This window comes from Astatotilapia calliptera, chromosome 5, assembly GCF_900246225.1.
Source record: "Astatotilapia calliptera chromosome 5, fAstCal1.2, whole genome shotgun sequence".
Classification (NCBI taxonomy): Eukaryota; Metazoa; Chordata; class Actinopteri; order Cichliformes; family Cichlidae; genus Astatotilapia; species Astatotilapia calliptera.
In genome coordinates this window covers 30,957,184-30,971,890 of record NC_039306.1, presented here as the reverse complement: position 1 = coordinate 30,971,890, position 14,707 = coordinate 30,957,184, and the positions used below count along the sequence as shown (strand labels likewise).

General features: G+C 40.4%; 2 protein-coding genes across 3 annotated transcripts; one reads left to right on the top strand and one right to left on the bottom strand.

Moving 5' to 3' along the window:
* The first annotated feature begins 2,970 nt into the window (after positions 1-2,970).
* eevs (2-epi-5-epi-valiolone synthase) lies at positions 2,971-6,302 on the top strand. Its single transcript, XM_026168887.1, has 5 exons — positions 2,971-3,193; positions 4,010-4,643; positions 4,845-5,084; positions 5,309-5,561; positions 5,771-6,302. Exons 1-5 carry the CDS (start codon positions 3,051-3,053, stop codon positions 5,866-5,868), a joined length of 1,368 nt encoding a protein of 455 aa, XP_026024672.1. The 5' UTR covers positions 2,971-3,050; the 3' UTR covers positions 5,869-6,302.
* Positions 6,303-8,521: 2,219 nt separating this feature from the next.
* LOC113022935 (uncharacterized) lies at positions 8,522-14,257 on the bottom strand. Of its 2 annotated transcripts, none has more exons than XM_026168885.1 (2): positions 13,837-14,257; positions 8,522-10,610 (listed from the first exon to the last, which is right to left on the bottom strand). In XM_026168885.1, exon 2 carries the CDS (start codon positions 10,067-10,069, stop codon positions 8,747-8,749), a length of 1,323 nt encoding a protein of 440 aa, XP_026024670.1. In that variant the 5' UTR covers positions 10,070-10,610; positions 13,837-14,257; the 3' UTR covers positions 8,522-8,746. The 2 variants fall into 2 exon arrangements, with proteins under 2 accessions (XP_026024670.1, XP_026024671.1); XM_026168886.1 differs by having other exon boundaries at positions 8,522-10,476.
* Positions 14,258-14,707: the final 450 nt, after the last annotated feature.

The window sequence follows — 14,707 nt, the reverse complement described above, 5'->3', positions numbered from 1 at the left end:
TTTCGGCATGTTACTTTTGCACTGTTTTGCATGTTCTGGCACACGTTGTTATTGCATGGCTTGATTAAGGTACACATTATGCTGACATCTGGGGCCAGAGCTGAAACCGTTCTGGGCCAGCACAGGGCCAGCAGTGTGTCTACAACTGGCCCGTGGCTACACACCACCTACAGATGGCCCACATACCGCAATGAATGACAGCCCTTTGGTGGCCCAGATCAGGTTTGCCAGAGGTAATCCACACATGGGCCAGCACAGGACGACCAGGGTGTCTGAAACTGGCCTTGTGCTGGCCCATGTGTGGGCCACCTCTGGCAAACCAGGTCTGGGCCACCAAAGGGCCATCATTCTTTGCGGTATGTGGGCCATGTGTAAGCACATTGTGTGGGCCTGATCCCTGCCATACCAATATTGCTGTGTGGGTGTCAGTGTGTGTGGTCATGTATTACTTATTGTTGTGGGGACACATATTTGTTTACACACTCATATTGTGAGGTCTCGCCTACTTTATGGGGACAAATTGCAAGGTAAATCATTCAATTTTAGGGTGAAGGCTTGAGTCAGGATTAGGGTAAGGTTCAGGCAGGGACTTGTGATGGGTAGAGTCAGGATAAGTCTCCAGGAAACCCCATGCACACGCGCGCGCGCGCATGTGTATGGGGTTAGGGTCAAATGTTGGATGTATTTTGGTGTTTTATTGTTTTGTGAAATGTTTACATTGTTTATTTGTTGTTTATTTATTTGTTCATCCTTGTTGTACTAATACAACTTATTATAGAATAACTTGGCATTTTACTACCCTTGTTGCACAGTGTTGCCTTGAAGCAACAAACCAATATCTGTTTGGGGGTGGACAGGGTGTCAAATTTATGATTGATATATTATTAGAGACCCTAAAGCTCCCCCAAAATAGGGAGAAATATTTTTTTCCCCCAAAATTAAAAAGTCATGCAGTAGAGGGTTAAAAGAAGTGTAAAAAAACAACTGATTGCAGCTTAAAAACATATCTTCTCAACTCATGGATCATTAGAGATAAACTGGTTGAACTCATAAAGCCCTATTCTAAGATAAATAGTTATCTATACCTATAACCTGCATAATCACAGAAAATTGTTGTTGCTGATTAGTCTCTTCTTCGTGATATTCTTTTCAGGCCTCATCAAACTGCTCATCTGCAACAGCTTGAAAGGGATTATTACAAAACTGACCACGTGACCCAGTTATTCACTTATTGAAAAAAAATGTCAGTGTTAACTTGACATGTCTTTGTAAACCAGTGTTTACAAATATGAGCCTGTTCTGATTGTGGAAAGGATGAGACCCATCACAAAGGTATTCTTAATATCCAAAAAGGACCCAATGCATCTTCAGAGTACATCAAATTCTCTGATTTTAACTCACCTTTAGCACCTTGATTGCATTTTCAGTCTTGACAGCGATTTTTTTTCCATGTGGAGAGCCATGGCCAGAGCTCTATAACCAGTGAACATCCCCATCTCTAGGACCCTCTGTGGTTGACTCAGGTGGATTAGCATCTTCAGTTTTTGACCTGCCAAAAGCACACGAAAGATCACAGCAAAATGTTGAGTCTGTTCATGGACATAGCATTTTCTTTGTCAGTCTCACTGAAGACTGAGAAGTCACTTGGATGAGTGACAAAATGTTTCTCTTACCGAAAACGCTCCAAACAGATCAACAGAATCAACAGTGTGGGATCACTGAGCATACATCACGTCTTAGCCTTGCTTTACTTGATCCAGTCAAATTAAAATCGAAAAGAACTTTAAGTGGTTAAGTGGTCAAGCCATTTATTATCAAGGAAACCATTGGGTTTACATGACTACAGTTAGTCAAGCCTCTCAGTTTAATGGGGGTAGGGAAGTTTTAGTTGCAAGATTGACTAGTGTATGTGTCAAGGTACTGTACATCAAATGCAGTCTTTTTTGGTTCACTCACTCAGTTGTGTGTTTCCTGTTCTGCTGCTTGAAAGGTTGACATGGACATTAAAGGTGTTCAACAATAATATGAACTATAAAATGTAACAACAGTCCTGTGAAATAGAATTTTCAAATATAGCTCAAATAATATCGCACTAGGAAGTGCCAGGTTTTTTTTTTTTTGGAATCCAATACACAGATTTCTGTCATGCAGCAACATGTTGGGGTTAGAAAGTCAAGTTTCACATGCTGAATATTAGTTCCCTTATTTGCTGTTGAGCAGTTGTGTTTATAAAGGATTTCCTTGAAGTGCATGTAGCACTTGCTGTATTCATTTTGTCCTGGTGTATTGTCAAAATATCTAACATGGCTGTGAGCTTACGCTATTCTTACTCCATGTTAAGTTGCAAAGCAATGCCTCTTTCCAGGACTTCTTTCTCCATTTTAACCATCAGATACATAGAATATTCCTGACAGGAAGCAGATTAGAACTGAGCGAGTTTTGGTGAGCTTGTAAATCCTTCCAATCTCAACGTTTTGGATTCTTTTCTCGTTGTATTTGTACTTCTGTGTATCCTGTAATTAGTGTTTACAGAATAAGTCAGGTTGTGTTTTACAATGTTGTTAATTAGATTAAGAAAAAAACATTAATACTTAATCAGTGTTCTCAGTCTAACATATTCAATGCCAGTGCCATGTTGTTTGATGCCTTAAAACCTAACCTTGAAGTCAGTCAAACCTGTTTTGAAAAATGTCCTTGTTACCACATGACTGTTTTTCAAAGTGTGGTTTGAAAAAAATAAAAACCCAACAAAAACTGCACCTTCACCAACAGGAGCAAAAAAGTGTGCATATTCCAAAACTGTTCAACTGCTGTATGTATTTATTGTGGTTAAACTGTTATACATACAGTTAAGTAATGTCATACTTTATTCAAAAAGCAGGTGTTACCTCAGAGTTACGCAAAATGCGTGCATTGACATGTGAAGCATCTCAAAAAGCTCCTCCCTTGTCCTAAGGGCATTCTCTAAACACTGCTATATCTAAAGGTTCCTAAGGCAGGATGAACTTGTCACTTGCTTTGTTCACACCTGTAACTTACAGCCTACAAGAATGGGAAAAGTTCAACCAGAGGAAAAAGATGTCAAAGAAAAGACAACTGAGTTTAGTTTAGTGCGGGTCAAAAGTACATGGAAGGGCCAACTGGGAAAAAAGATCAATAAGGACAGAGTGGACAGTGTCTCGGCTGCAAAAATGTGAGTACACACACCGTAGTCTAATTTACAGAAATCACAGGGAAAACTGTGATAAACCTTTAATCGTATTTTACGACTGACCTCTTTTTGTTTGCAAATTTCTTTCATTTTCTTCAGTCTAATGCTCTTCTCAGTAAATTCTACACTGCAAATTATCACTTAGTTAGTTTGATAGTAGTAATCTGATATTTGCAAATATTGCCGAGTTAAATTATAATTTCTGCATTATTTAGTCTTTTCTAATGGCAGAAAGTGCCACTGGTATTTTTCAGGAAGTGGGATTTAGCCAGAGGTTTGTGGCTAAATCCCACTTCCTGAAAAATACCAGTGGCTGCTTTTGGCTGCAATTCAAAAAACCCATTTTTCTTTGCTTTAAGTCACACATCAGTTTGAAATGTAACACTACAGTCTTTTTCTGTAATAATGGCATTACATATGATTACATAACACAGTTTTTTTTATTGATAAGTACAACATCAAGCATTTTGAAGACGAGCGTTTTAGTGCTTTAAACTGTTTGTATCCTGACATAATAAGATTCCTGCTTGGAGATAAGAAAGAAAGAATGCTGTAAATGAGGTTCAGATGACACCTCTGTCTAATAAAGAAGCTATTTATTGTTTTTAATCTTGCATAATTGTGAGGTTAGACCAAGATGATGGACAGGTAGATGACGTCTCTGTTCAGAAATACTTTAATTGTTACTGTTAACTGTTATTAACTTACAGTCTTTTTAATCTCAGCCCAAATACAGACCAAAGGTCATCGTAGTGTCCTGTGATTATAATAAATACTTTTTTGTGTCTTGTCTGGCAGCTGTGAAAATGTCACAGAGAAGGGTACAACCTGGACAGTTATCAGTCCCATTGTCTTTACTTACAAGGTAACTGAAACTCAGGGCTTGCTGGACCCAGGCAACGACACCCTCCTTCTGGGCCACATCAATGACCCTCAGCAGCTAGAGGACATTAAAAAATCAAACAAGCCAATCAGACGCTTTGTGGTGGTTGACCAGGCAGTCTTTCAAATCTATGGCTCCAAGCTAACTGAATACTTAGAGGCCAACAATGTCTCTTACAAGATCTTGGCTCTACCCACCACTGAGGAGAACAAATCTATGGAGACGGCCCTGAAGATCTTAGATGAGGTCAACAACTTCTCTCTTGACCGACGAACAGAGCCCATCATTGCCATTGGTGGAGGCGTGTGCCTTGACATAGTGGGCTTTGCTGCCTCACTCTACAGGAGGCGCACTCCTTACATCAGAGTCCCAACCACACTGCTCTCCTACATCGATGCCAGCGTAGGGGCAAAGACAGGGGTTAACTTTGCAAACTGCAAGAATAAGCTGGGTGCCTACATTCCACCTGCTGCCACCTTCCTTGATCTATCATTCATACAGACTGTTTCCCGACGACATATCTCCAATGGGCTGGCAGAGATTTTAAAGGTAAGGCAAATTTAATTTATGATAAAGTCTGTACGTTGAAAAAAACCCCAGCAACTTGTGCTAATCTCATGGGCCATAAAGGTCAAGTACTACAGTCACACATGTGCCATTTATAGCAGAGAAACTAGTCCAGAGGTCACTAAAGATGAGTGACCCCGACAGCAGAAGTAACTCCATGCAATTTTTGTCGGTTTTTTGCAGATGGCTATGATGAAGCACGGCGGCCTCTTCGAACTTCTCGAGAAACACGGCTCTATGCTATTGAACACTAAATTCCAAACTGATAACAGTGTATATGGGTGCAGCACCCTACAGGCTGCATCACAGGCAACTCGCATAGCTATTATGACTATGTTGGAGGAGCTTGCCCCAAACCTTTGGGAGGATGACCTCGACAGACTTGTGGACTTTGGCCATCTTATCAGTCCAGCATTAGAGATGGTAATGATCACTAATGGCAAATACAGCTGAACCCTTTGTATCTTTTGCTGATAAAGTTTATGGAGTATGTGCAAAATATACATTAACGCTATGTAGAGCTTTAAACACTTTTGAGATTTTATATATATATATATACACACACACAGATATCTTAAAAGTGTAGGGTTTCACATTTTCATTCAGGTTGCAAATGATATCATCTCACCTTTCTCTTCCCCGTCCAGAAAGTTCTCCCGTCTCTGCTTCACGGTGAGGCAGTGAACATAGATATGTCCTATATGGTTTATGTGTCCAAAGAGAGAGGTCTATTGACAGAAGAGGAGAAGCAGAGGATCATCAGCTGCATGGTGAGCCTGGAGCTTCCTGTCTGGCATCAAGAGTTTACTATGGAGCTCATACAAAATTCTCTGCAGGACAGGCTGAAACATTCTGGCGGCCTGGTCAGAATGCCTCTCCCTGTAGGTCTCGGGGAAGCAGGTACGGATCCTGTTGCTTGATTTAAATGTACTTGTCACTGCTACAAAACACGTTTTTTCCTTCCAGAAAGAAGTAGAAGTCATTGCTTATGTATTTGCAACAAAGGCGGAACTGGAAGTTTCACATTTTTTGCTGCTGAATTAACTGTTTGAGTTGGTCTTTTGTACTAAATATTTAAAAATTTTGCTTTGCTCTTCTTTTTATTGCAGAAATTTTTAATAACACATCATATGAGATCCTGCACAGAGCTTACGAAAAATGGTGCGAGGAACTGAGCACCGCTTCTGAGAGCAACTGTGACCCTTAATAGTGTCATCCTACAACCCCCTCAATACTGTTTTTTTTTTATGTTTTGTTTTTACATTTTTAAGTGTGTAGTATTATGTACTGTACTTTTAAATGTTTCGTACTGGTAGGAGAAACTGGTTTATAGCATTGGTCTGCTGCATTTTCAGAAACAGTCACATTGTGAGATAACTATTTTTGTATTGATAATCTTAAAGCCTGTAGAAATGGCCTATAACTGTCAGAATTATTGTTAGTGTGTGTTCCTATTGTTATTATTGTCCTAAGTGTTCTCATTGTTGTGTGATACAGTCAAAAATAATTTTTCACATAAGGGCAGCAACAGCTAGCAAATAATATAAGATCCACAGAAATATAAGAAGCCGCTTACAGCTTGTGTTCGTTGCTTGTTATGTCTGTCAAATATATAAGCGCCATTAAAGATTTTTAATTGGTTATCAGTGGAGTTTGTGTTTGTAACAGTTCACTCGTGTTTTACCCTTAAAACTTTTTTAATAGCATTATTTCAACTTTAAAATTGATTTAACATTTATTAAAAAAAATTAAATGTTAAGTGTATTTATTTGCTTATTTCATAGCAAACCTGATATGCTAAAAACGTCAACATCAAGGCAAATGTAGAAACAGCATCACACAATCTTACCACACGTATTTGTTTTTTTTAAATGAATGATTAAAAAACAAACGAATAAAAACACAAAATGCAGTTTCAATCCTGATACTGTTCCTGATCCTTTCTTCTGGGAAAAAAAAGGTGCAGTTGGAAATATATGATTTGGAAAGTGGGGGAAATTGCATTTTTGTCAACATCAAAATGCAACACAAAAATCTATAAAATGCACATTATTGATTAATTTCCTCTTCCTCTGTATGTCCCACATTTCCTGATATATCCTAATACTCCAACTGCCACATCCTTACACCAGCACCCTGGCATTAAGTTTTGTTTATGATAGTATGACTACTTATCTTCTTTAAATTTCTCATTTTGGCTGAAGATGCAATTACAGGTTTTACTTAAACAATTTATGGATGGATGGATAGGTTAACGTAAAATATAAACTGACTAAATATTCAATTCAATTTTAATTATACAGATGCTTAATAATGTAAGGCACAGACCCTTCAATAAATAACATTGCAGTGATAAATACGTAACCATGGGTGCTTTTTGACAGAGGAGTTGTTTAAATGGCCAGTAGTTCTAAAGAAGTAAAGTAAAGCTTGAGGGAGAGATACAGACCAGCCCGTGTTTATTCGCCAACACTGAATGATGTTAACTGGCATCCTTCTACAGGCTGCTACTTCTGCTATTGACCCCCAAGCCATGCCATTGTATCATCAACTATTATGTAATTACTTCCTCACTTAGCCTACAAGCTATATATAAAATAAAAGTCTATCCTGATTCCTCATTCATTTTTTGTAACAAGTATTTTTCTTTCATTCTTAACAGTAGTAGTTTCTTTATTTAAGTTCAGTTCTTAATTTTAATGGAAAATTCTATTTTTGTAGCTTTTAAATAAGTTTATAACTTTATAAAAGAAATCAATGAGTGTGAAAGTTTAGAAGTGAATGGTTTTCTGTTATTAGCAGGGATTCATGTTAGGTTCATGGGTGATTCAAGATAAGCCAGGTGTGAGTGTGAGCACAAATGGTTGTCTCTGTGTTTTAGCCCTGTTATGGATGGGCTAAAAACACAGAACAATCAGGTGTTGCAATAAGATGCAACACAAACCGAGGAGCACATTGCAGGCCTGACAGCAGGAGGTCCATCACTCCTCCGAGACATCATTTACATTGCAATCTGCATTCATAACTGTACATTCCAAACACACAAATCTCTCACATCTGAAATCCAGGCTGCATCTTGCTGCTATACATCATCGTTCATGTGATCTGGACACCCCAGAGGCTTAAATATTCCCTTAGCAAGTGGCACACAACCAGATGCTTTTAGCAGCCGCCAAAAACCTTCTGGTATAAGTCTAGCTGGATATCTGACCACTGTTCCTGAGAGATTTGGCAGAGCTCATTCATAGTGAAGGAAATTGCCGTCCCGGGTTTCCTCCGTGGCGTGAGCGATAAGCAGAGTTTTGTCCTTTCCTTCTAAGATTCCTAATTATTTAAAGTAACACTCAGGTATGCCATTCAGCTGGGTTAGTTACAGCGCCGGGAGCAGCTTGGGAGAACAAGGAAACACAGACTGCTTCAGGTTGCCTTCCCAAATCAACTCAAAGGTTTATTTGATACACAGCAGTTTATATAGATGAAAAAAAAGGTTCGTGTGTCAGCTTTCCCAGTTCAAACCGGTACAGACTAAATAAGGAAACGTCTTCCTGCCTTCTGAGCAAAGTATCCCTTGTGTAGTTTATCAGTTCAGCTACAATTTATGATCATCCCAGCAAAATACACTCCTAGACATAGAATACAGAGTTCTTTCATCAGTGAATTCTGAAACAAACCACCTAGCCTTTAACGAGCCTTTTCCAGGAGATAAAGAAAAAGGGAGGATGGGAGTAAGGAAGTGGTCTCATCTCTGTGGTGTTTTTGACCTTGAGGTACCAGCTTGTGAGTCTCACATTAATTCTTGGGTCACAGAGAAAGAGAAAAACAACTAGTAGATTGGCCTTATTGAGTAACAGTTTTCCTGTATAAAACAATATCCTGTAAATGCTTACCGTGGTATCAAAATATCATAACAGTTCTCCCCTTTTATCATGTAATGATAACATAGTATAAAGACAGAATGTAATAACATAATATAAAGATAAATCATAAATGTGAAACAAATCATAAATGTAACTGGTCCTTCGAGCAAGCTTAATATCAAAAATTCCGAGAGCGTATACATGGTATCACACAACAGACAATAATCATCAAAAACATGCTGCAACGGTTACAAAGGCTACAATTAGTTCCTTCCATCTTCCAAACGTGTCTTGTAGCCACCTGTCTAGCCACTGACCGTGACCTGTATTGGCAATTAGTTCTATCTGCAATGCTTCAAGTTTATTCATAGCTTGTGTGAATGAACCGTTAGGGGCGGTATTATTGGGAATGAAAGTACAGCATACATCAACGGTTACTAGACCACAGGTACCGGTCCAAGTAACAGGTAAAGCTAATCTAAGAGTATTATTGCACAACCAATAAGCATGTGGGATTGGTCTGGTCAGGCGCGTGACCATGTGTGATTTAACTAACTCCCCCCAGTCAGTGTCATTTAATACACCGTCTGGGGGAACAATGATCGATTCTCTGCTCGAACTTGAACTGTGTGTGTGTTCCTCCAGATATGATACAACTTCAGCCACAGAGACAGCTAGCCATGTCTCATTACAGCGTGCACCTGGGGAGTCAGAGAAAAATGTATAGTTATCCTTTGTATAATCTATGTGTGTGTCTGGGCCAGTTAACTTTAGTCTGCGCAGACATATCATACTAGTATTAAAATGGAGAGGGATCTGTCCTAAGGGCAGTGAGGGCTTTAACCTATTCTTAGGGCGTTTCATTGGGGCGCAGGTCCCTGCGGTGTCATTAGATAACTTCAACAATTCGCCTAATGGAGTCTCAGGGTTAGTTGGTGTGTGTGTGTGTCTAAGTAGGCAGTCGAGAGGGCTCAGAGTCAACTGTAAAGTGTCTTTAAAGAGAGCATTATCTCCGCCGATTTTCTCTAGTCCCTCAGTGAGGGGGAAACCGGATATGGGGTATCCTACTATTACCTGTTCTGGATTAGCCTTTGAACAGACATAACAGTTACTGTTTCCTAAATCACGAGCGGCTGTTCTGGCATTTTCATACCAGGCGTTAGCTCCTGTTCTAGAGGGCGCATAAGATGGTTTATTAGTGGCGTCTATGTTGCTATTTACTGATTTTAGGGAGCGTGAGGAGTGCATTAAGTAGGTGTCTTGCAAAATGGAGCATGAGGTATAGTCAGCAAAATATGACCTGCAGAAATGTGAACATGGTTGCAGTTTACAATACAAAATAGCAAAGAGAAATCCTAAGGTTAATGCGATAGATATGATAAATAACCTAAATATATAAGAAAGTATATAAGAAAAACAGTTCTTCAGTTGTCTCCTGGCCTGGTCCCAGGTTCGAGAGACACAGAATAAGCGTCGTATGATGACAATGGGCATTTCATTTTTTCCATTATCAGGATGGAATGAGTCTGGCTTTATCAGGTTAGACATCATGTGGTACTTTTGGCTTTCTGTTCCTGCTGGATGTTTGAGTACCTTGTTGTTGTTCTTTCAGGCGTTGTGTGTTAATCAGTGATTGTGTGTGTATGTACATTGGATCCTGGCGCTGGCTCGCCGGAGATGTCGTCTACCCGTGTGTTTATTTGCTCTAGTTCCGGGCGCTGGCTCGCCGGAGATGTCGTCTGCTTGATCCGACGCCTGAGATGGTCCGATTGGGCTGGTCTTAACCCTGCTGGCATGAATCCACTGAGGTTGTCCGTCTGTGAGGATGCTGGTTCTTCGTCACTGCCAGTACAGTCTGGGGCTGGAACACGCGCGGCCTCCCAGAGAGTCCTTGGTTTTAGTGGCTTCTCCAACATGCGTCTCCTTGTCTCCACTGGTGGAACTGTGGAGGGGAAAAGCTGAGAGAGACAAACTTTCTGATAGTTATTATTCAGTTTTTCTACCAGGTTGTGAACATCAGTGGACAATGCAATATACATCACCTTCTACTAGCGGTGCCCCTCTGGAAGCTGACCATGGTCTTGGAAATAGTCTTATTTCAAATGGAGATAATTTGGTTACTGCAGATTGAGTCATTCTAATCTCACACAGGACTTGAGTAAGTAATTTGACCCAGGTCATTAAAGTTTTAGCACACTTTTGAATTACTTCTAATGTGAATGAAGGTCCTCTATCACTGTTAATCTGGTGAGGTATTCCGAATCTGGGTATTATTTCATTGCTCAACTTTTGACAGACTACTTCTGCAGTTTCTTTTGAGGTTGGATAAGCTTCTACTCATTTACTAAATTGATCCACTATTACCAGTAAGTACTTGATACTTCCTTGCGCTGGCATGTGTGTAAAATCAATTTGTAATGTATGAAATGGAAAATCTGGTTGTGGTAAATGCTGATGTTTCGCTTTTGATTTTCCTACATTAGTTCGTGCACATGTTAGGCAGGTTGCTAATATGCTTTTTACTGCATGTGATGTTTTCTCAATTACAAATCTTGATTTTATTGCCCCTATTACCCCTCTTTGTCCGACATGACTCACACAGTGAAAATGTCGGGCAAGGACTGGCATCAGGGAATATGGGAGGGCAATCAAACCCTTAAGATTTTGTATAAGCCATCTCTGTCATCTAAGGTACAGTCATTATTCTCCCAATAGGTGTAATCACATGCAGAGGCTTGCTCTTGTATAAATTTTAAATCAACATTTGTTTCTAAATAGTCTGGGAGTGTAACAAGTGGCAGCTGTAGGGGCACAGATAATACTTCCTGCGGCGGTGGGAGCTGTGATGCAGCTGCAGCCTTGGCTGTCACGTCTGCTAAGGCATTACCTGTTGCTTCGTCTGTGTCAGCTGTACTGTGTCCTTTCGTTTTTACAACTGCAACAGCCGATGGCAGCTGTATAGCCTGAAAAAGTCTTTGAACAAAATCAGAATTTAGCAATTTATTTTCCATCAGCAGATCTAAATCATCTCTGTCTCCACAATGTGCCAAAGTCATGCACAACGCCAAATGCATAGCGGCTGTGTGCGTAAATTGTCACATGCTTATCCAAATGTAGCTCACAGGCGCGTATTAAAGCCATGAGCTCTGCTTTTTGTGCTGAGTGAAATGGTAATGAGTGAGCCTCTAGTATGATGTCAGGCACTGTTACCACTGAATAGCCACAAAGAAATGAGTTGTCACTCGGCCTTGAACAGGACCCGTCCACATAAACCGTGGCTGAGTCTGAGATAGGTGTTTGCTCTAAATCTGGACATGGTGCTGTGGATTCCTGTATACGTGTCATGCAGTCATGAACGTCAAGCCTGTCTGAGCCATCCTGTCGGTCAGAAGAACACAGCATAGGATCAATAAATGTGCTGGCGAATCAGGTGTGCTGCTCGCTTTTATAGTGAGATTTGCATATGTTGTTTAGTTATGTTTGCTACAATGGTCGTGACCTGGTGATTGGTGTGTAGAATAGTGTCATGTGAGAGTGTGAGCTTCCCGCAGTCCCTTATCATGATAGAGCAAGCTGCTACTGCCCTCAGGCAGGCCGGCATTCCTGAACAATTCAGGCAGCACCTTTGAGTGGCGGAGGTCAGCACTCCCTGTAATGCATTGAAAGAGGCAGTCATTTCTGTGGACCACAGTATTCGAGGAGGCTTGTCTTTTTTTTTTACAACAGTCACGCAGAATGTGGTCATGAAAAGAACAGTCTGGTATCCACTGTCTGCAATAGTTCACCATGCCCAGGAAGGACAACATTTCCTTCTGTGTAGTGGGACGAGGGACGGAGGTCACAGCTTTGACCCTGTCTGCAGTCATGGAACGTTTTCCGTGAGACAGTGTGAATCCCAAATATTGAACAGAAGTCTGACAGTACTGCATTTTCTTTGCTGATGCTTTGTGGCCAGTCTTTTGGAGGTGCTGGAGAAGCATGTGTGTAGCAGTTTGACATAGTTTTTCACTTTCAGCACAGAGGAGGAGGTCATCCACATGTGGATCAGGGTGCAGCCCTGGAGGAGTGAAGCACCATTGAGAAAGCAGCAGAGCTGTCTATCATGCCTTGGGGCAAACGAGTCCAAGTGTACTGCTTATTTCTATGTGTGAATGCAAATAACGGCTGTGTGTCACAGGTACTGAGAAAAAGGAGTGGAGCATAAATCCACCACGGTAAAATGTGTATGCAATGCATGTCACTATGCTGTGAACATCTGAAACGAGAGGTGGCAGAGGAATGTTGACTGCATTAATTTGCCTTAAGTCTTGTATGAAACGCCATACGCCAGGTTTGTTAGGCTTTGGCACAGGATTGACAGGAGTGTGGGCTTTATTGCTCCTGTAGTCAATAAATCTCCTATCATGACATCTAGGGCTGCGGCTTTTTCCGTGGAAATGGGATGCTGCTTGACATATACTGCTTCTTGTGTTTTAATATGTGTACGTGATAAAGTGTACAGTCAATAAATCCTATATCATTCTCACTTTTAGACCACAATGTCATATTCTGGTATTCAGCTGGCAATGTAACTGCAGAAATAGTACAGTGGATAGGGTAGGTTAGATCTATGTGACGACATGGTGTAGTTATGTCATAAACTATGTCTGAGTTATGTGACAAAATCACTGTTTGACCTTCACTTGTGTGAGCAGTTATCATGTTGTTGAACAGTGTGAGAGAAACAAAAGTGTGGCTCCCAGTCATGGGATTACCTGGTAGTGGCGTCTGTACACGTTTTTTTTTTTTTTTGGCACAGTGTGTGACATAGAGTACCGGACAAAAAGGATGTTGAGTTCATTCTCTGCTGAGGGTCCAGCTGACACAGAGGATGTTCCTTCTCCATCATGTCGGTACATAGGGCAGAGAAAACATAAGCTGTTATCAGTGTCAGCAAACATTTCACCCTTTATGTTAAATGAAATACACAAATTCATTTTTGCCTTGGGTGTCTGCGGCTGCTGGAAAACTGAGCTAAATTTGCACCTCTAGCTTGTCCAACAGTGCATAAAGCGTTTTATGAATACTAGGATAGATTCATCAGGCTTCTGTTTACACATAGTTACTGCATTTAAGTCAATTTTGTCTCTGGACATTGTTAGCAGGAATTTCTTTAGATTCTTAAAGAAATCGGCGACTTTGTCATTATTTACCCTCCTTTTGTCCATAGCGGTAACATTTGATGCATCACGTCGCGGCATTCTATCATATATTTTCTACAGGACTTTTTAAGCAGACTACTTTTCTTATCACAAATGATATTCAACATTTCTACTGACCTGTTTTCTGGCGATAATCGTTCGGGATAAGGCTCCGAAAAGAAATTAGAATGCATTGAACTTCTTAAGTTGTAAACAAAGTCAGTCACATAAGCACTCCCGCATGTTCTGGATACGTGATCATGGACGTCTTCACCGATTCGCGGACGTAGGTTACACGTAACCGGAAATGGGAGTTATACTGAGCCGTTATTTGAGACTTTATTTTGTATTTTATTAATTTTTGGTTTTACAGGTACTTTAGATTTTTTTATCGGACCTGTCTGTGGTCTTTGAATAATTCTGACCCATGTTCAGTGATTTCCAGAGGGGTTTACACGCTAGGAGGATTTAGGTTAGTATTTTCGCTGCGGCACAGCTGAGGTCACTTTAAATTTATTGCTAGCAATTTTTGTTTGTGTGAGCAACTCTCACTTAGCGAGCAACTTCTCGTAAAACAACAGGCAACTTCCTGTGTCTTTCTGCTTTTAATTTACTGCTTTTAACCCTTGTATGGTAATCGGGTCTGTGAGACCCGTTCAACTTCTCCCTGTGTCACTCTTTGGTGAGCAACTTCTCACTTAACGAGAAGTATTTAAGACAACAGGCAACTTCCTGTGTCACTCTTTGGTGAGCAACTTCTCACTTAACGAGAAGTATTTAAGACAACAGGCAACTTCCTGTGTCACTCTTTCTGAGTGAGTAACTTAAACAAAATTAAAATATTCAAGACAACAGGCAACTTCCTGTGTCCACCAACACCACACAAGGGTTAATTTACTTTATTCGGGGACTGAGGAAGTCAGTCAGTGTATCTCTCTGGATCACTAAGTGAAACTTCGTCAGCATATCCCGTTTTTTTATGGATCGATCACTGAGAGAGGTATAATAG